At 42.4% G+C, this 21420-nt stretch overlaps 1 protein-coding gene across 13 annotated transcripts in view; it reads left to right on the forward strand.

The window, feature by feature from the left end:
* Positions 1–21420, forward strand: part of LOC105020624 (adhesion G protein-coupled receptor L3) — a 253307-nt gene that overhangs the window by 178410 nt on the left and 53477 nt on the right. For 10 of the 13 annotated variants that reach the window (XM_020043547.3, XM_020043551.3, XM_020043555.3 and 7 more), the window contains 3 exons: positions 5970–6155; positions 10044–10082; positions 18529–18712. In XM_020043547.3, coding sequence (XP_019899106.2) covers positions 5970–6155; positions 10044–10082; positions 18529–18712 — 409 coding nt within the window. The remainder of the gene's footprint in view (positions 1–5969; positions 6156–10043; positions 10083–18528; positions 18713–21420) is intronic. The other 3 variants (XM_020043556.3, XM_020043560.3, XM_020043564.3) reach the window with 1 other exon arrangement.

Raw genomic sequence — 21420 nt, forward strand, 5'->3', positions numbered from 1 at the left:
ATAAAGCTAACAGCAACCGGCTCAGATGAAGCAGACGTCATTCTGCCCTTTCCTATGTACCGCATTGAGTTTACAAGGGTGGCCAAAAAACCCACTACACAATTATGGCCCCCCATTTTACCATTTTCTTTAGGTCCAGAGGGGTTGTGTCTCATTCCCCGGACAAAAATTACTTGAGGAGCTCTACGGGTTTTGTGTTTAAAACTATAATGGAATCGCAGCAGCAGAGGTGATGGCTATTGTGGCTACATCAGTAGCGGGTAGTAACGCGACTAGCTGCTCTGTCCCTGTTCATGAATTGCATCGGAATTGGATGTCCAAATGTGCTAGCTGAAACTTGCAGGAGCCCCAGGCGAGCCGGCAATAACACTTATGATCCACTCCAAAGCGCCAAATCTCCACCCATTAACCAAACGGCACTTTGTGGCTATGGATGGAGGCTGTGTGGTTGGGGGGAAAAAAAGGGTGAGAGAGAGAGAGGGGGAGAGAAGTAGCAGGTGCATTTTCTGCAACGTTCTGCTTTTTTCAGGGACTTATGTTTTGGGTATGCTATAGCTCAGTGCCATTTCAATTAAATCGATATAGACTATTTCGAAACGACTAGCTTTTACCGTAAAGTCACTCTCTATTTCATAGATACAATTATAATTATGTTATGGTATACTTATTTATCTCACCACAGGCAAAAGTACTTGAAAGTCTTAGCCCCGAACGCTTTCTTGGTGGTCGTGATGATCGGAAAATGAATAAATGTTTAACAAAAGTGTTATTAATCTTTATTACGCAAATTAGGCATGAGCGATGTGCCTGTCGTCCCTGGTTGTCGCCGTGGCGACAGGGAATTTAAATGAAGATCAACCTGTCAGGTGTCCTAGAATTCTGTCTGGCGCTTACGCGCTTATTTTCACACCACTTTTCCTGGTTCTTCTCATTAACAGGAAGACGCAGAGAGAAAAACTCAGTGAGAGAAAGAGAGAAAAAAATATACCTTTGACAGAGCTCACTTGTTCTTAATATGCGCACGGCTCTTCTCATTAAGCGACCGCGAGAAATGGAGAGGGAAAGAGAAAAACCTAGAACTTCTCTCCACACAGTGTCTACACAGTGGATCGCAAGAAAGGCCAATTAAGCCGGGTGTAATTGGTTCTGCTAATAAACACAGAGGCGATGATTGCAAGCGATGGCCATGTAAATCAAGCAAAGCCTTTCGCCATGGACCCTGCACTCCCCTTCAGCCCCCCCCCATCACCCCCCGCTATGCGTCTATTAATCACTTGCGGGGGGACGTCGGGGGGTGAGGGCCTCATCTGGATACAGTATGTCCAGACTTAGCCACCCAAATGGCACCCTATTTCGTTGGCATTGTGCATCAGGTACTCAGCGGCGGACTGTAACAACAGAGAAATGTGTGCGTCCACCACAAAACAACTATGCCCAGATGGCTGACTTCCTCTAATACCTTTGGCGGGGTTATAACCCTAAACACAGCCCAAATGACGTGTGTTTCGGGTTTTCACTGAACCCAAGGCAAATGAAATGTGCTTAAAGCTATTAGCTCTGCAAAGAAATCAGGGACATTACAAAGAATTGCGGCATGGCTACAAATTGTAGAATAGTACCTTTGGTACGATAGAATGGCTTTTATTCAGCTCTGAGCTCAGTTGTTTAAAGTCCCCGTTGAATTGACTCTATATCCAGATTGTGATATGAGAGCTGTATTTTGCACTATATTTTGGACAAGGGATCAGTTGGTTCGGAATTGATTTTAGAGTGCAGCAGCCAGTAGAGCCGGGTTCAAACCTGGGTTTAAATCTCGCAGTTATGCAAGCAGACCACCTGTGCCATTAACAGCCAGAAGGCTGTGTTAAAGTTCACTATTGTACTGGAGATGAGATGCTTTTGGTTGCTCAAAACAATCAGGATTTAAATGTGGACTTCCTTTTGTATGAATAATTTTTTACATTAAGTTGGTGACCCTATACATTTAGAATAGGCCGATAGCACATATAACGACATAGGTGGTTTGAGCACTAAATGCTGAGGTATATCAGACCATATACCACCAGTATGAGAAAAAGAAACATGCTTTTTAGAGTTCCAATTACATTGGGTAATTTAAAATAGCAATGAGGCACCTTGGGGGTTTAGTGGAAAATGGCCGACATGCATACCAGTGCTGAGGGCTGTATCCAGGCAGTCTGTGTTGCATTGTGAAAAAGAACCACAATTGGTCATGCTATTGGCCTTTTACCACTCCTTGGTCTTTATTTCTAAATTCTGTGTTATTTTAGAGGCAAAGTGTCTATTTAAATTAGTTTAGGTTTGAATCCCAAGCATGCTTAAACACATACTGTATTTCCCCAGTCAAGTGAATGGATCCCAATCCACATTCTTTCACCGGTACTGTATATACATCAAAAACTAGCTTAACTGCACTGGGTTATTGGTTTGAACCCTCATATGCTGGCTGTTGCCATCTTAAACAGCTTTGAAATCACATGATTGGGACCGAGCCAAGCGATATAGAATAGGACTACCCATTCAAAGTCACATTGTTGTTTTGTTTTTTTAAAACCTACTAGCTATCCCCCTCAAAATAGTGAATGTTAGTTCTGGATGTCAGCTCAATTGTCAATAGTGAACACATTACCCATTTGAATAGGACAATAGGCTTTTTCAAGGCTCTATTACAATTCAATGGCCGGGAAGGAGAAATTAAGAAAGATACTCCAAAATGTTTTCTGTTTCCATAATCAAATTCAAGATAAATGAAAGCACAGAAGCACACTGCACTGCCATCATTAGGCTTTGCTTGGCAGACATACATTGTAATTTAAAAGCCAAGAGACTAGAAACTCGCAAACTACAAAGCGGTTGCTAGTTTGTGAGAAAATGGAGACTCTTCATTAGCAAATGAACAGACTCATCTGTGGCTTGAGGAGATTTTTTAATTAATTTGTTTTCCCCAGGAGAAAAAAATTATATGCTAGGTACACTCTCCAACTAAGTGGCGCACATGTGGAACTGATCATGGTTGTGCTTTGAAAATATTTGTTTATCTTTCTCCAGAGTCAAGGAAGAAATGGGAGGGAGAGATTTTTTGAGTGTTGATAGAAAGCAAGAAAAGGAGAAGGATCTGGAAAAACACAAACCAACACCCTCTCATCAAAAGTTTGGGGTCACATAGAAATTGTAATGAATACAAGGGAATACAGAGGACTGGCTTCAAGTGCAGAGCACAGCAGATGTTTATTGAAATAATCCACAGGAGGAGGCAGGAAGTGGGGTCATGGGACAGGCCGAAGGTCATACACTGGGAATCCAAAAGGCAGGCAAATGTACGGAATGGGGCTAGACGAGGAATCGGAGACAAAGGTAAACTAGGCAAAAGCATGTCGGTACACAAATATCCAATAACTGTAGAAATTCCAGAAAGGCTTAGTATAGTTGCAGTGAAAACAAACAATACCTCACAAAGGAACACACAAACTGAACTGAACTATGTAGAGCGGGCCAAAGGGCATATCGGTAAAAACAATCAAGACTAACGAAAGGAAACCAGGCATAGAAATATACCCTCCTGGAATGGAAACCCAAAAACACAACAAAAAAGACAAAAAACAGAACCTTACAGAAATATCCCTTTTTTTGTCCATTAAAATAACATCAAATTGATCAGCAATGCAGGGTAGACATTATTAATGTTGTCAATAACTATTGTAGCTGGAAACGAGGCATACAGAGGCCTATTATCAGTTACCATCCGTCCTGTTCTCTAATGGCACGTTGTTTGCTAATCCAAGTTCATCATTAGAAAACCCTTTTTCAGTATGTTGGCATAGCTGAAAACTGTTGTGCTGATGAAAGAAGCAATAAAACTGGCCTTCTTTAGACTAGATGAGTATTTGTAGCATCAACATTTGTGGTTTTGTTTACAGGCTCAACATGGACAGAAACAAAGAACCTTACTCTGAAACTCGTCAGTCTATTCTAGCCTTCATTTCTATTCTTGAGAAATGAAGGCTATTCCATACAACGCTGTGTACAACTCTTTTTACAGTGCAGTGCAAACTGTATGTGAGGCCCGGTGCACAACTGAGCAAAAGGACAAATACATTAGTGTCTAGTTTGAGAAACAACCACCTCACAGGTCCTCAACTGTCAGCTTCATTAAGTAGTACCTGTAAAATACCAGTCTCAGCGTCAACAGTGAAGAGGCACCTCTGGGATGCTGGCTTTCTAGGCAGAGTCAAAAAGAAAAAGCCTTATTTCTGACTGGCCAATAAAAAGGAACGATTAAGATGGGTGAAAGAACACAGAAGCTAGACAGAGGAAGATTGGATCTTAGTTTGAGGTGTTTGGATTACAAAAAAACATTCATGAGAAGCAGACCAAATGAAAAGATGCTGGAGGAGTGCTTGATGCCGTCTGTCAAGAATGTTGGAGGCAATGTGATGGTCTGGGGGTGCTTTAGATGTGGTAAAGAGGGATATTTGTACAGGGATGGATTTTGAAGAAGGCAGACTATTACTTAATTTTGCAATTCCATGCCATCCCCTGTGGACGGCGATTGATTAGAGACAGTTTCCTTTTACAAAAGGACAATGACCCAAAGCACAGCTCCAAACTATGCAATAACTATTCAGGGAAGAAGCAGTCAGCTGGTATTCTGTCTATAATGGAGTGACCAGAACAGTCACTGGATCTCAACACTATTGAGCTGTTGTGGGAGCAGCTTCCCTGTGTGGTACATAAGAAGTGCCCATCAAGCCAATCCAACTTGTGGGAGGTGCTTCAGAAAGCATAGGGTGAAATCTATTCAGACTACCTCAACAAACTGACAACTAGAAGGCCGAAGGTCTGCAAAGCTGTAAATGCTGCAAATGGGGGATTATTTGATGAAAGCAAAGTGTAAAGGACACAATTATTTAATTAATTATTATTTCAAGTAACAATCATTATTTCTAACTATATTTCCTATTCATTTTGCTATATTTCCTATTCAAACTCATTTCAGGACATTTTCAAGTGACCCCAAACCTTTGAACGGTCGTGTATATTTCCTGCCTTAAGACAGTGTTTCTCAACCCTGCTCCTGGGTGCCCCCCTGCCCTGCATGTTTTAGATCTCTCCCTGCTCTGTCACACCTGATTCAAATAATCAGCTCATTATCAAGTCCTTGATGAGCCACATCAGGTATGTTAGGGCAGGGAGAGACCTGAAACACGCAGGGCAGGTGGGCATCCAGGAGCAGGGTTAAGAAACACTGGAATGAATCTTTTTACATTTAAAAAATGTAAAACAAAATCTTATGAACGCACACTCACCGCAATTCCAGAATCTCACAACACTTCAGACAGAATGAAATTCAAATAGGCGTCACCCTCTGTGTGACATTTCCTCCCCCTAAAGCTATCCGCCATTAGTTTCACTGAGGGGAGAAGTCTCTCTATAGTCGGCTTCATAATTGCTTCCTGATACTTATTGGCCCCTGTGTGCATTCATTTGAAAATGTTCTCCCCTAATATATTGCAGGCGATAGTGGTATAATCTGGAAGTCAGTACGGGCTGAACAACATTCATTTTCAAACTGGCCATTTGTCATGTTTTAAATGTGCGTGTTCATGGCCAAGCATGGGTTTGTGTGCAGGGAGACAGATTATATTTATTTATTTAGGATCGTAGTAGACTTCATTACTTAGTCGCCAATTTCATACTGAAATGGTCAGGCTTCTTTCTATTAAGCATGAAGTAGAGTTTACATTTCTATACTATTCATATTGGATGAGATCCTAATACTATAAAAATCAAGCATTTCTTGTAAATATTGATAATTGTGTGAAATGATCATTTGGACCCACCCACTGGAGTTAATCCGTGTGTGTTTTTGTGTGTGTAATGTGTGAATTTGTGTTCGTGTGTAAATGAATGCATGTTCATTTGTATCTTTTTTCTTATTATTCTTTTAGCTCAAAACTGGAGAGACCGCAGCCATCATTGCCAGGGAGCTGTCGGAGCAAACCAAGAGCAGCCTTCAGGCGGGGGATATTACCTACACAGTCAAGGCCATGGGTCAGCTTGTGGACCTACTGGATGTGCAGCTGAGGAATCTAACCCCTGGAGGCAAAGATAGCGCAGCCCGCAGCCTCAACAAGGTACAGCAGGTGTTTACATCATTCTGGGAGAGCAAATGGATGTGTCCTAATTGTCACCATTCATTTCCTCTCCTTGTCCCTGTCCCCTGCTGACTAGTTGATTTGACGTATATTGGCAGATGAGCGCAATGCAACTAGGGTGGTTCCCAACCTTTTGCTTCACCTATACAGATTGTTCGGATCAGTGGTCACCAAGGAAACAGGACGGAACAAAGCAGGATATATGAGAGAATTCATTCACAGGCCAAGAAAGTACCAACTTGAATCACCTTTCTCTAACTGTTATTAGCATTGATTTCATCCATCCCCTGAAAGTTTTCTTTTCAACAACGGGGAACTGAACAGGATTTCAAACCAGTCAAACGTGAACAATAGGCATTGTTTTAATGATCTGCACCCCGGCTACAGCGCTGTCATACCAAATGATTTCCTGAATTATTTCTCACATCTGGGGGTCCACTGCCGCTCAAGGAAAAAAGGATCTACAACCTGCAAACGCAGGGGGGATATCTTGATGTCTCACCTCGTAGGCCTTACTGCTTTACAATGCAATGTCGGTTGTGAATATTGCTAATTACGCCTGCAAATGCAGGGATAGGACTGTTCCCAAATAGACTGAGTAAAAAAACTAAACATTAAAGATATGCCAGTCAGGCAGTGCTGAAGTGGTGCCTGAGTCCCTCTAATTATAAAGGACACGTTTTAAACAACTCTGTGTCACAGACGCAGGAGGAAAATCTTTTATTTTTTTGGTGCCTCGAAATAATGAAATTCTTTCCAAATTCACAGATAGTTACACATGTAGTGGCACTCGGTCAAGGTGAGCTAAAATAATGTAGTCTGTCTTTTTTTTCTACAGAAAAGAAAACATTGGTTAATAAAAAATGTCGGCCGTTAATTTGTACGAGCTGCTTCATCTGTTTCTCAATAGCTTTTTTTTGCCAATTTAATTCATTGCCCGCATGCATCCAGATGTCCTCCTCGAGATTTGTGTCATTTCCTCCAGTCGAGAGCGAGGCAAAGATGATAGCCAACGGTGAGAAGAAAAAGCTGACGGCTTGCAACTCTGATGTCTTAATGGCTTTTACGAGGTAGCCATCTTGACAATAAAAGAAAGTTAAGAACAGGTACAATTCGAGACAATGCTTCATGAGAATGGGACCTAGATTTTATTTGTCCTAAAACCGAAGCCAATGAACTGTGGATATATTTTAAAAGAAACATTAGCCTAGATTTACATCATCTCTTATCATGATACCGGAAACCCTGTAATCTCTAGAAAAAGCAGTGCAGCTCAAAAGGCAAATGAAAACGACTGTACAGATCAGAGAGCTCATCCTAGGAGAACGGTCTTGTCCTCCTATCATTATCTCTTAGCTCTGATAAATAAGGACCTATGACAAATGTCCCCTTGTGCCCTCCATACTAGTCAAGGTTGTTGTCTGCTCTCTTGGTCTTCCATTTATTCCCTCTAATCCCGTGGCGTAGCAGACCCCTGCCAGAGCTCCCGCCTCCTCTCCTGTGTGTGTTTACCTCTGACTTCAATCATTTCGACACAATCTGCTAACAGCTAACGGAATTAAAGATTCTTTTGATAACGTGTACAGTGCCCCATCCACCGGTAGACAAAGAGCGTTTCGTGTCGGCGAACGCCGAGATCTGTGCCCACTTTTATGATGAAAGGGATGCGCGAAAGACGCTAACTGGACCGCTTGTGGTAAAGTGGGCTGACGGCGGTGTGAAAGGAGATATAAGGAAGTTGGCTCCATTCCAGACGATCGGGAGGGCATCGGCATTCCCTCAGTGCTATGAAGAAAGACTAGCAGGATGGCTCTGTGTTGTGTCTGGTCTAATTCTAGTCCAGGCATCTAACTCTCTTCATAGCAGACGACACAATTGATGTTGGGAACATGATGTGGTTGTGTTGTCTAGATAGCTGTCATCCTTGAAATCCCTGCTTACTGAAGTGACCCCCCCCCACCCAACATCAGTCTTAGGTTTGCTGTATTATTTCAAGTCTAGCTCGCCTCTGGAAGTGACAAGGTTGTCAGGTTATTTAGTTCCTGATAAGTTCTTTTTTGTCCACTTACCTACTGGAAAAACGTTGGTACCTTTTGATGTTTTCAATTGTTTTCAATTCTTCCCAAAATAAATTCATTAGTTGTTAATAAAGAGAATGTTATGCAAGAACGAACTATTTGTAACCTGTCTTAATATGGGACTTGGAAGGTCACAGTGCCTTAAAATGTCGTTCCATTCTTACCCTTTCCAGAAATGATGTAAGACAGCCAAAGTACATTCAAAAATGGTTGTAATATGGCAAACACTCCTGTCTACAGTGACTTATGTCAGTAATTGCATACATTACTTTATGCTAGATATTGCATATGTTTAATTGACAGGGAATGAATGAGCCAGTTGAAAGGTAGGGATCATTTGGTGGCTAGGATGTTATGTGGGACATATTGGAAATAGTCAGGACACACATTTCAAAGACAGCACCAAACACTGGCTTTGTCCCCAGTGCCACTGCCTGTGGACATTGGGAATTTGTTTGACCAGAGGAAAGAGTGCCTCCTACTGGAGCCTCCAGTTAACACTTTAAGCAGCATCTGGTCTCCCATCTAGGAACCAACCAGGACCAACAGCTAAGCTTCAGAAGCTGGCCTGTTGTAATATATATTTCAGGAACGGCCAGTAGGCACACCTGCCCATACCTATGAACAAAAGCAGCACGCATTTGGCTTGAAACCGAGAATTTGTCATTTCAGGAGATTAGAAATGGATTCACTTTAACACCATATTGACAAAAATCTAGTCATCATTTGGCAATTAGCAACAAATCTTCCCTTATGTTGACTTGGGCCATGACGCATGCAATGTTTAGTGTACATTTAATCACTGCAAATGGAGCAGGGTTGGAGTGAATACAAAATTTATGAATCCATTTAAAACATTTAAAAATATATATTTGCATGTGGTGATACATTTTATATGTATCAGTTTCATAATATCACAATATTATTTTTGTTACTTGTTATTCTCTCACCAAAACTCCTATATTGTATCTAACAGCTCGTTCTCCGCCTTTTTAAATAGAGACATTTTTTTTCAGTACTTTTATTTCCATTGTCTGAGAAACTGTTTTTCTTGAGATTCTCTCTTATTCTGATGCAGCAGAACAACAGAACAGTACGGTGAGCAATGTGTTTGGAACATTGAGTCGCAATAAAATCACAGTATCAAGTAACAATACATTCCTGGCCTTGAATGTCTTGACTATAAGGCCTGTGCTTATGAATTTATCTAATAAAACGTACATAAATCATCACTTGTGGAAACACATTGCCTACTTTTGCTCATGGTTTTGCAGAGATGTGGTTGTTTTTTGGTCATATTTCATATGGTGGCTGTGTACTGTATGACCAATATTTGGGGAGGTGTGTCCCCTTTCTGTTTAATCAGGTAATTTCTGTATAGAAAATATGTTGAAACAGCTTACCAACAGTCTCTTGTGTAACATATTAACAATGATTATGTCTTTATTAGGGCTAACAATGGGCTTAGGACTTGAATTAGAAAATATTGAAGTCCTACTCTATGGCTAATAACACAACAAAAGCTCCATCAGTTATGTAGAAACACTTAAGATAGACATTAGTGAGTAATATGTGTGCCCTATTTTAACTTTTTTTCTCTGAGAGGTATTGTTGCTGGGAAGAATGCTGTCCTTCACATAGCTGAAAACAAATGTAATTAGTCAAAGACAAGGTGGTCCATTTTGTTATGCGTTAATTTCTCTCCTGCGCCCCACTTTGTTTCATGTTATTGGAACCTGAATATCATGTTGACCCTCAGCTAACTGTTTGATTTTCTGATGGTTTGCAGCTGCAGAAAAGAGAGCGCTCTTGCCGGTTTTACGTGCAGGTATATTTACTCATCATTTACTCACCCAGATCCTTCCTGTCCCTGCCATCCACCATTGTGCTGTGTTGTGGTGTGAACATTACTATAACGTTTTGCCCCATCATAATATCATGCTATTCGCATTTGATACTTCTAGCGGTTGTTGCACAAAATTTGACCTGCCGTGTAAACTTTGACCTTTGGTCGGAAGACCTCTAAAATTTACCACAAATGTGTACAATATGTATCAGTGGGGATGCAACTGTTGATGGTAACTGTTTTTAAATCATGGGTCAAATTTTGCTGGCCTCACTTTTTCACCCATTTGCAAATGTGCTTATTCTACTGCCAACCCCACCCCCCAAGACTAATTCAGATGATTACTCCTTCCCAGCATGCTTTGTCTGATAATGCTGTCTTCTGCCCCTGTGTTTGTGTTTGTGATGGTGTTTGTAAAACAGCACTCCGACAAAGAAACTGTCTACATACAGCATGTAAAGCGTACTGTGAAAACAACATTGGTTGGTTATGGATTTTCAATAGTCTTGGATGTTATTGTCTCAACAAATGAAAAACAAGATTTTGGATTTCTTTTTTTCATGGAAATGCCAAGCAGGGTTTTCCTACAGAAGACATCAACCCTACATTTTTATTTGTACAATATACATAATATATACAATTAGTAAAGGCTCAGAGGAGATCTACAGATATATTAATCTACAGACATACACAGAAATAAACTCACATAGAAATGCTCAAAACCACAGTTAGATGATTATGTAACTATAGCGTATTCTCACAGCTGTCTCACTGTCATGACATTATTACATTGCAATAGCTTTCAGTAGATGTGCACTTAAAGCTTCCATTACATGTTAGTTGACCCTTACAGTTCTCCATTAGAGAAGCACAGACAATAGTGTGACGAAGGCCAGGTTTTCGTTTTTGTTCCTCGCCAGACCTTTAAATCCGTCGACGTCATCCATGTGTTACGTAATCGGTACAGATAAGAGCCAAAAGTGACCTCATTAAAACGAGCAGGTCTAAACCCACCATCGACCATAAACCTTCTGACAGGCTAGACTCATATAGGGGTGTTATGACTTTCCCTGATGCATTATGCATGTGTGTGCCAATTTGTAGGGCATCCGTAGCCATTTCTTGAGCTCCGGTGTGGATTTGATCTCTCAGCTTGTCAGTAAAATGTCATCAAAATATGTTTTTTTTCTTCTAAATCTGCCAGATTAGTTGACATGCTATGCTTCCCGTGGTAGAGGTATCCTATAGCTTACAGATGTTATCCTACTTGCTTCTGGTGGAATCACAACTGTCAGACGAAACATATTTATTTCAAACCGTCCAAGGTGTCGGGTGGTAAGATTCAAATGCATGAGGAGTACACATGCGTGAGTATTTGTGCATTTGTAGATACGGTGGCCTTTCAATATTGGCTTTTGTGCTCCGATGAAGAAATCCATTCAGCGCTGATGATACGATGATTAGCCATCTTAAACACACGGTACGCACACGTTTATCTCCACACCTGTGGATTGCCTTAAAGACGCAGGACTGTCGGGCCGTACTCTGGCGTGTACAGCATCCATGTTAGGAACATTATCATTCCTCCCCAGAAACTCTGTTCTTCCTCCTACTCAGTCATCACCCCTCCGCCGGTCAAACGTCATCCCTCCCTTGGTCAAGTATCCGCTCTCGCCTTGTCAAACATCACCCGTTTAAGCTTTAGTGCTCCCCTGGTCAATCGTCAGTCCTCCCCTTGTCAATCGTCAGTCCTCCCCTTGTCAATCGTCAGCCCTCCCCTTGTCAATCGTCAGTCCTCCCCTTGTCAATCGTCAGTCCTCCCCTTGTCAATCGTCAGTCCTCCCCTAGTCAATCGTCAGCCCTCCCCTTGTCAATCGTCAGTCCTCCCCTGGTCAATCGTCAGTCCTCCCCTGGTCAATCGTCAGTCCTCCCCTGGTCAATCGTCAGTCCTCCCCTGGTCAATCGTCAGTCCTCCCCTGGTCAATCGTCAGTCCTCCCCTGGTCAATCGTCAGCCCTCCCCTGGTCAATCGTCAGTCTTCCCTAGTCAATCGTCAGTCCTCCCCTTGTCAATCGTCAGTCCTCCCCTGGTCAATCGTCAGTCCTCCCCTGGTCAATCGTCAGTCCTCCCCTGGTCAATCGTCAGTCCTCCCCTTGTCAATCGTCAGTCCTCCCCTGGTCAATCGTCAGCCCTCCCCTGGTCAATCGTCAGTCTTCCCTAGTCAATCGTCAGTCCTCCCCTGGTCAATCGTCAGTCCTCCCCTAGTCAATCGTCAGTCCTCCCCTTGTCAATCGTCAGTCCTCCCCTTGTCAATCGTCAGTCCTCCCCTAGTCAATCGTCAGTCCTCCCCTAGTCAATCGTCAGTCCTCCCCTAGTCAATCGTCAGTCCTCCCCTTGTCAATCGTCAGTCCTCCCCTTGTCAATCGTCAGTCCTCCCCTTGTCAAGAGTTTGACAAGGCGAGAGCGGATACTTGACCAAGGGAGGGGTGACGTTTGACCGGGGGAGGGGTGATGACTGAGTAGGAGGAAGAACAGAGTTTCTGGGGAGGAATGATAATGTTCCTAACATGGATGCTGTAGGTGTGGTTTCGGTTGCTTCATGGAGCTGGACCGTTTGAGGCAGAAGAGGAAGGAATCTCCGTCAACAAATTACGGAGGAGGGTCTGCTGGTTTCTTGTAAATGCAGACATTAAATATACGTCTCACGGTTCAAAGGGTCTTTCTCATTGATTAGTGAATTTGGGCAAGTTGTATTTTTTCCAGCCTGGCCTCTGGTGGTCCACATGCATGGGATTAGCCAAGGCAGATGCCTCTTTCTGAAGTACCTGCCTGCGCGGAAACACATGCATCAGTGTGCATGCACGCCCGCAAATACCTATAGGCGTCCCGAAGTGGAGAAATTACCGAAAAAATCTGATTACAGCAGTGCAAGGAAGGACGAATTGACTCCCAGTGCACGTCAGTGGACGCGAGTGCTGTGGAGTTTGGCGATCAGGTATGCAGCTCCCAACTGCTCGTTAGCCCTCAGACTAATTGGCGGTCTGGAGAACGGGACAGGTGTTTTCTCTCTAATGGAGATGAGGGGAGCCTGGATCACTGTCTCAATTTAGGGAGTCCAGCTTGTTTTATGTGGAGCTCATGACCAAATCAGCTGCAAGCTGCCGGATATATGCCAGTCTATTATGGAATAGCACAGGGGAAAAAGGCGTAAGGTTGCCAAAATGTAGGCTGGATTTCAACTAAGAGACACCTTCATTTTTTAATTATCTGGCTTTAACTGAAGTGCATCTCATAAGACCTACATGAATTTGGTATAAGGTTGCTGTGGAGGCTTTAGGAATCATTTAATTATTCATTGTTTGTGAACACTCTTTACGGTTGTAAACATGAGTAAAGTGTAAACTACTGTTTAATTGTCAGTAGGTCCTCTTTAATCCCTTTAAAATATGTTTAATCTTAATTCACAAAACACATTTATTGCTCCCCGGCTTCTCTATTTTAAGATGTAGGGATTAAGTTGAATCAGATACATAAAAGGCTCTTACCAACAAACATGATCAAAATGGCACCCAGCTTTCTCTCTGCTTTGGTCTGTTGACTACTATCTTTGAAATCATGGTTGGTCAATTGAGGTGATAACAACCCATTTGCATCAAACTAAGGTCAAATCTTGCTTGCTTAATATGGCTTCCAACACCTAGTATTTTTAAATGGAAACTGTATGTAGAATACCAGTAGGAATCTCCTAGCTTCATCGATTCCAAGGAGAGTATTAAACATGGGAATTGTATATCATGGGAATATATCCAGGATCTGGAGAATATACTGTACTGGCCCCTGTGTTTGAAGAATCTCCCTCGGCCCGATGTGGGGCAGTAGGCAAACGTGTCATGGTCTAAGATGACCTCAGAAACCGCAGAATGGACGAGGGCATCTTGTCCAAGAGTGTAACGAGATCATTAAATATTATTGGCAGCCAATTTGTTAAAAGATGAGGTTTGTTAGAATGACCAGATACTCGTAAAGATCGTTCTCTACCCACGCCCCCGTCCCTTCCTGCCCTGCAGTTTACTGGCTACTGACTCAACTCTCGCTGTGTTATATGGACTGTGTCAGCCCAGGGTCAGAGTGCGCCTGTGCACACTAAGGCGAGATCACAATCATTCACTGTAAAACCACCTCTGTCTCAGACACGTAAATTCTTAATTCATCTACCATGTGACTCGGAGCAGACTTCTCCTGAAAGGTCTTCGTGCTCTTTTCATTACGGGGGAAATTTACAAGGTCGAATGGTCTTGACTCGGAGTTGATTTGGTAACAAGGTGCTGACTGCTCATTAATGAAACCCGGGAGATCAGGAAGTAGCGGAGGGCCTTTGCTGAGATTGGTCAGGTGTGCTGTCATTTGTGGGTTTAAACCTAATGACAACCCCCAGGTGAGACAAATTAAAGGATTGCTGTACCTGAAGATATCTCATTGCGAATACTACTTTCTTGACATTGCTGGGGGGTGGGCATCCCACAGAGAGATATAGAAACATAGGCAATTAAGAAACAAAATGAAAGGTAGTGGTTTCTGCTCCCACGTCCAAACAGAACGTATCACGGAGAAATGAACGGAGCCAACAAGACAAGGGGTGAGAGGAGATGGGAGAGCGAGAGAATCCAAGGAGTGTGCGAGATGTGGAAACCTGCGAAGTGAGGGCCACGGGTCTGGCCTGCGCTCCATCCCTCTTCTGTTCCACTAAGCCGGTGACGGGAGTTCGGTCTCAGCCAGAATCAATTTCCCTGACCTCGAGTTCATTTCATCAATCAGCGCGCACACACCCACCGCACGGTCTGATTTTGGACCAGTTCCAGGCCCCACGCTAATGTCCACCTCATCCTTCCCCCTTCATTGGTATGAATGGCCAGAGCAGGATGCACAGGCCTTGTTCGATGTCTTTTAGGTTGCATCCTTCCCCCTTTCCTTTCTTTGAAATGGTCACTGACCTGGCATTGATCTGGATTGGTAAAAGCTAATTATTGGAATCTGTGCATCAACCTGGTAAAATCAGATCAGTAATTGCTCAAGGGAGGAATTGAGTGAGGGAGTATTGGAACATAGTAATTTTCTTGCCTTGTCATCAGCTCTCGTCAACTGTAGCTTTCCGTGGTGGTGACCAGCTAGCTGAAGATTAGCGATTCCAGATCAGCTAAGAAGCAGGCGGTTTCATTTTCCATTCCTAGGTTAGCTGAGTTCTTTCAAGAGTGCAGTGGGCAGACTGGTCGGAAAAAACCAGAAACAAAGCGGCGGTTGAAATTTTGCAGGCCCTGAGCCGAGCCAGTGCTTTTGACAGATGGAGATGGTGTCTGGCTGCGGTAATGCTTCCTGTCTACTCTATGCCGCTGCAGTGAGCTTGTCGTGCTGCCTGGGTGCATCCCTCTGGGCTCTCTCCACCTTTTTCTCTCTCTCCCTTTGGAATTTAGAGACTTGTGAAACATATAGTTTTTTTATTTTTTTATTTTGTCCCCAGTTGTTTACCGTGGATCTCATTTGTCTGTGAAGGCTGCCGGCAAGATGGGTACACTCATTGCTAAGCTTAATTACTCTGACTTAAATATGTCTTCCCCAGCGTCCACAAACTTTCTTGCCTAAGTCTTCGGAAGGTGTTATACGCTGTTATTAGAAATCCTTCCCGGCAGCCATTTTGGTCATGGAATATTATGGTTGATAATGACAATACTGACACACCTTCTGCTTGAAATACAACTTCTCACCATTCATTTCACAGCCACCCAAACTTAAAATTCTGCAACTTCACTGGCATACCCTGGGCATACCACAGATATCAGTTAGCATTCAGGATACAAAGCACCCGGTTTATGAAGTCCAGTATACCGCAGCTTTAAGCCGATCGGCATTCAGGACTGACATTGGAACGACTGTAACTGCTACTTACAAAGGCACAGAATTGTCAATTATGTAGAATGAATGTAGTTCCTATTTGGACTACTATGTTTAGCCACACATTAAAATGTAACTCTTTTGGAGCCTGTCTCCCCTCAGCGGTTGCTAATTGCTTAATTGCAACGGTTTATTTCTCAGCGTGGGCAGTTGTCGTTCGTAAGACTGTTACAGTGTACTTGTGTGTGCAGACATGTGACGCAAATGTCAATGCTCGTTCAGAATAATGGTTCAAATATTGCCGAAAGGATATACATTCAAACTTCTGATTCACAATCAGGGGTTCTTATACTTGAATTTGCACAGACGCGCACTAATCCATGCCCCCGTCATCTCAGAATGTCCCTGTCCAAAACGTGGCTTCGTGTTCCAGTGATATTCGAATGCTTCCCGAGGCGGTGCCATGCCCGAAGGCTGCGCCAAATCCCGTGGCTTAAGACGAATTCATGAGTGAATAACTTTTTTTGAGGGACCCCTCATGTAAGCTCTCAAAGGACAGACTGCATAGGGGATTGCACTTTTAGATTTCATGTCGTCCTAAAAATGGGTCTGCTCGGGGTTGATTGCTTTGTACTCCCTTTCTCCTGTGCTTTTCACCCATCACTTTCTGTGTTCTCTAAGTATGAGACCATAGATCTGCCCTTGCTGTATTTTGTGAATATAACAGCGCGTGGTTCTGCCAATCTACCCACCTGACACACACTCTCAGATTCCTTCCAATTCTGGCGAGGAGCCCGTTAATTGAGTGCAAATCAACCTCCACATTTCTTTTAATGTCAAAAGGTGAAATCTGAGATTGGCTGCGGATAATGAGTAATCACGTCAAAGTTGGTTACCTGGCCTTCTTAAAAAATGCAACATTAGTACGCTGGGGGGGGGGGGGGGGGGGGGGTGTACCACAGCCAGCTCGTGCTTGCTATTCCTTTCAATACAGTGCCCTAGTGAGCTGAATACAATCCGCCTTGCTTTATTCGGTACCATAGAAATTGCAATCTAGCTGCCGCTCTTTATTTCACTCTGACAAATTAAATGAAGACCAATATCTCTAATGTGTATGATTTCTGATGTTGTCAGTGTTCATGGTATTAGCTGTTGCCCCCCCGGAAATATTTCCCATTTGATTCTCTAGTACAGATCCCATGGCCAGTTTTCATTGCCTAAGGTTTTGTTCCCCCTGCTGTTCTTCAGCCCGCTGTTCTGGTATCATCTCTGAAACTCTTATTCCCTTTCATAACCCATTGATCAAAAACTGAACCTGCTATAGCCACAGGGATCATACCATGGTAATACTGTGTGGACCACTGGACCAGCTTTCTTTTGCGCGCTTAAAGGGCTTGATGTTTCTCCCTTGGATTCTTGGGGATGTGCGTTTACGATCGAGCACAACGCCCATCTTTGCAAACGAGAATGAGTAAATTGGCCCGTGAAACCAGTGGATGTCAGAAAAGGCCCGTATTTCTTTAAAATTATGAATTTTGAAAGAAACTTTTTCCTCAGTCTTTTCTGTGCTGTTCAATAGTACTCAGTGCTGCATTTTGATACTGGATGTTAAATAGCACTCATGAATGTTGCACTTTGATAACAGCTGTTCAGTACTACTCATCTGCATTAATTTATTAAGTTTTGACTCCCGGAATTGAAGTGAAAACACCAATTTCATGGAATGTTCAGTTATGATAGTTTTGATAGATTATTTATTTATTTTGCATCAGAAGGACGGCATATTTTGTTTGACCAATTAGTATTCTATTGAAATGTCTTACCATCTGCAATTCCGTTTTTCTAATGGCTCTCAACTCTTTTTTTGCTGTCTTTTCTCTCTTCCTGGCTTATTGGTTTCTAATTATTCAATTATCCTGGGATTAGGGAAAGCATAATTGAGGTTAAACAATATTAATTGTTTAATCTCCATAATGGTGTTTCTCAGACAGACAGTGGTCATCCTGAGTCGAAGACAAGAACGACAAAACCTATATTCCAATTATCTTCTTTTCTGTATATTAGGATGATTACATGGAAATTGGTTCCCGTGTGTTTGAATGCATGTGATACTGCTGCATGGACCGATATGGGGATTCTTAGGAGTGAATAACATTCATTGAACATTTATGGAAATCCATAAGCTGTAGCCTGCATCTGCTATGGTACTGTTTCCCCTGTAAATATCATTGCCTGTTTTCTTTTTTTTTTCTCTCCACACATTCACCCCAGCTCGATGTCGTTATGAATTATTCCAGAGGTTATTTATTTTCTTGAAAACTGCAAACATCCCGACAAGATCCGGGATGTACGGCTGTGACTTCCTTCATGCGATTTTATGTGACGCCATTCCCTTATGCGCCGCAATGCTAACAGCATTCCTGATAGCCTGTTAACTTTTCCATGTCCCATTATTCGTCGCTTACATGCGGCCTAACGTCCTCCCACAACCTGTGTCCATGTTGGCTTCCCTTCAATCTAACGGTGTGTGTTGTCTGGTGCAGGCCATGGTGGAGACGGTGAACAACCTGCTTCAGCCCCAGGCCCAGTCGGCCTGGCGGGACCTGAGCACCGGGGAGCAGCTGAAGGCGGCCACCATGCTACTGGACACGGTGGAGCAGGGCGCCTTCGTCCTGGCCGACAACCTGCTCAAGACTGACATCGTGCAGGAGAACACAGACAACATCCGTGAGTACGGGCAGGGGCCCGTGGATACGCCATAAGATCCGAAACGCATGCTCACACACCACTAACACAGTGCGACTGCACACCCTTGCCAGTAGACACGTGCGCCTGCGCAGTCTTTGATCCGATTGTTGTTCAGACAGTGTTTTTGTACCCCTGGTAAACATGAGATGAGCTGTCAGCCTATCAAAACGTGATATTAGGAGGTGTGCTGGGATTGACTGAATGATTGCTAGTCTTGTTCGGCTCAGGTGGTACGGCCGTGGCACTTTCAACGCCAGGTTCAATTCTTTCCGGGGCCACCCACGCAAAAAACGCTTTCATAGATGCTCCTCTGTAAGTCTTTCGTTATACAGTATATGTCTGTCATTGTTAGTAGTAGTAATAGTAGTAGTATATTAATTATTATGATTTGTAGATGGAAATAAAGATACAGGCTGGAAGAACGGCAATAGTCGTCCAACCGCATCCGATTAAACAGACTGAAACGTTGTCTGGCTTGCTGGTTGTCAACGATGCCAACCTAATGGGATTGTTTCAGTTGTTTGACTCCTGTATTGTCATCATGCCCCATGTCTGTGCCACTGTCCCAAATGTCACCCTGTATCCTATCTAGTGCAGCACTCCTCGACCAGAGCTGTTCAGGCCATAGTTCAGGTTACTTATGGCTATTGATCCTGGGTTCTCAGGATTCCAAGGTCAACCACTAAACGTTTTCAAACTCTTCGAGTTCAGATTCATCCGTGTTGAGAATATGTGACCTTTCCGTTAGAGGTCACCCATAAGGTTTATTGATTATCTTAATTGACTGGGGTTGCAGTGGATATCGGTTTCCACCCCCCCTTTGGACATTTTTGCAGTATGCAGCGTAACTATAATGTATATTCTACATATCAAAGTGAAAAGATATATTTTATTTTTTTCCGTTAATATTTTTAACTGAACTATAGTTGCTGGTCAGCTGTTCACCCCATTTGTTTAGCCAAGTCAAAAATCAGTTCAGGACTAACATTTCTTTTAACGCATAATGTAATGTGTTGCAGGAATATATGTATGGTCCCTCAGTTAACTATTGAATTTAAGCACATTATTCAACTACAAAGACCGGCGAACTGTTTGAAAGCATCATAAAGATTGTCAGTGAATGCCAACAAAAACCAATCAGACATAAAATATCACTCCAAGCACGGTCAAGTGAATATTGATGCTGTGGCTGATTATTCAGCCATCCAGAGACATCAAAGATACAGTCATCCTTCTGAACTGAGCTCCAGGACAGGTAGAAAACTGCTCAGGGATGTCACCATGAGGGCATCTGTGATTTTAAAACCCTAATGGAATTTAATTTATGAGATAGAAGGAAAAAACCGAGCTTGGATCTATGACGTTGTAGTGATAAATATAAAGAATCAAATGATTGCAGAGCTTGGAAAAAGGCATCGTTGAAGATGTGTCATGGTGTGGATATGCTTGACATTCAACAAGAGCTCACATTAGAATTCATTGCTTGTCCAGGGGTTGTAAGTGAAAGCTGCTATATGTTAGGTGGATATTAACATCTACATGTGGTTCAAGTCGGTGTTAAATCCTTTATGATTTCTCAGATTTAGGAAATGCACATCTAAACAAACGTCCTAATGGTTTATGTGTTTCTATCTAGCATGGCAGTAAAAGCACAGTTCACAGTAATTTCACACCAATTATTTTCACTTATTTTATATGCCTACATGGGTCGTGAAATAAAATTATCGACGTTACCAGATAAACATCTGAAAGTGATTTCAATAGTTAGGATAACAGGGGGGTTCAAGTTTAGCTACAAAAAAATAATATTTCAAAGAAACAGACTGTTCAAACTAACAAAATGTAGAGTCAAAAAGTCAGCAGCTGGCGTCCTATATACAAGCCTCCTACATGCAGCAAATATATTGTTTTGGCAAAGCCGTATGTTTGGGACAAATCCAACTCAACAATCACTGAGAAACCAACACTTTATTTTCAAGATATTCATAACCAGTGCACAAGGATGAGAAGATCCACCGCTCAAGGGTTGGGAATTAAAGGTTTATATATTGTAGTTAAATATCTACATTAGATGTTCTTTACAAATGTTTACGGTTTGGGAAAGACTGTGAAGCTTATAAAAGTAGGCTTAAAACAAACAAAACAAAAACACTGTCTGAGACACTTATGGAGATTAAACAATTAATATTGTTTAACCTCAATTATGCTTTCCCTAATCCCAGACTAATTGAATAATTAGAAAATCACTTTTAAATGGGGAATCCGTAAGCACGAATAAGAATGAAAAGGAAATAGGCCTTCCTTTAAATGGAGACAGCGTTTTTCTTTAAATCACCTGTTTATTAACTAAGTGTGTAGTAGTAACATTCTTTGTTCATATAAGTACATGTAATACCTAAATTGTTCCTCCGTTCTTATGCATTCTTACCACATACTTGCGCAGGTGTAACCTAAAAAGTTATGTAGTAGTTACATTCTTCGTACATAGTAAGTACACAAAGTACCTAAATTATTCCTGCATTTTTACGATGTATTTACATTTTTGTTACGTCATAGTTACTTTGGTAATATCGTGTAAGTAACAGGCTGTAATCTGAAGCGTTACCCCATCTTTACATTATAACACTAGCTGCTGTGGGAATCAAACTTTGGAGTAGCTAGTGTCGTGAGCTACACTGGACTGGATT

Source organism: Esox lucius, chromosome 24, assembly GCF_011004845.1.
Source record: "Esox lucius isolate fEsoLuc1 chromosome 24, fEsoLuc1.pri, whole genome shotgun sequence".
NCBI classification, from domain to species: Eukaryota; Metazoa; Chordata; class Actinopteri; order Esociformes; family Esocidae; genus Esox; species Esox lucius.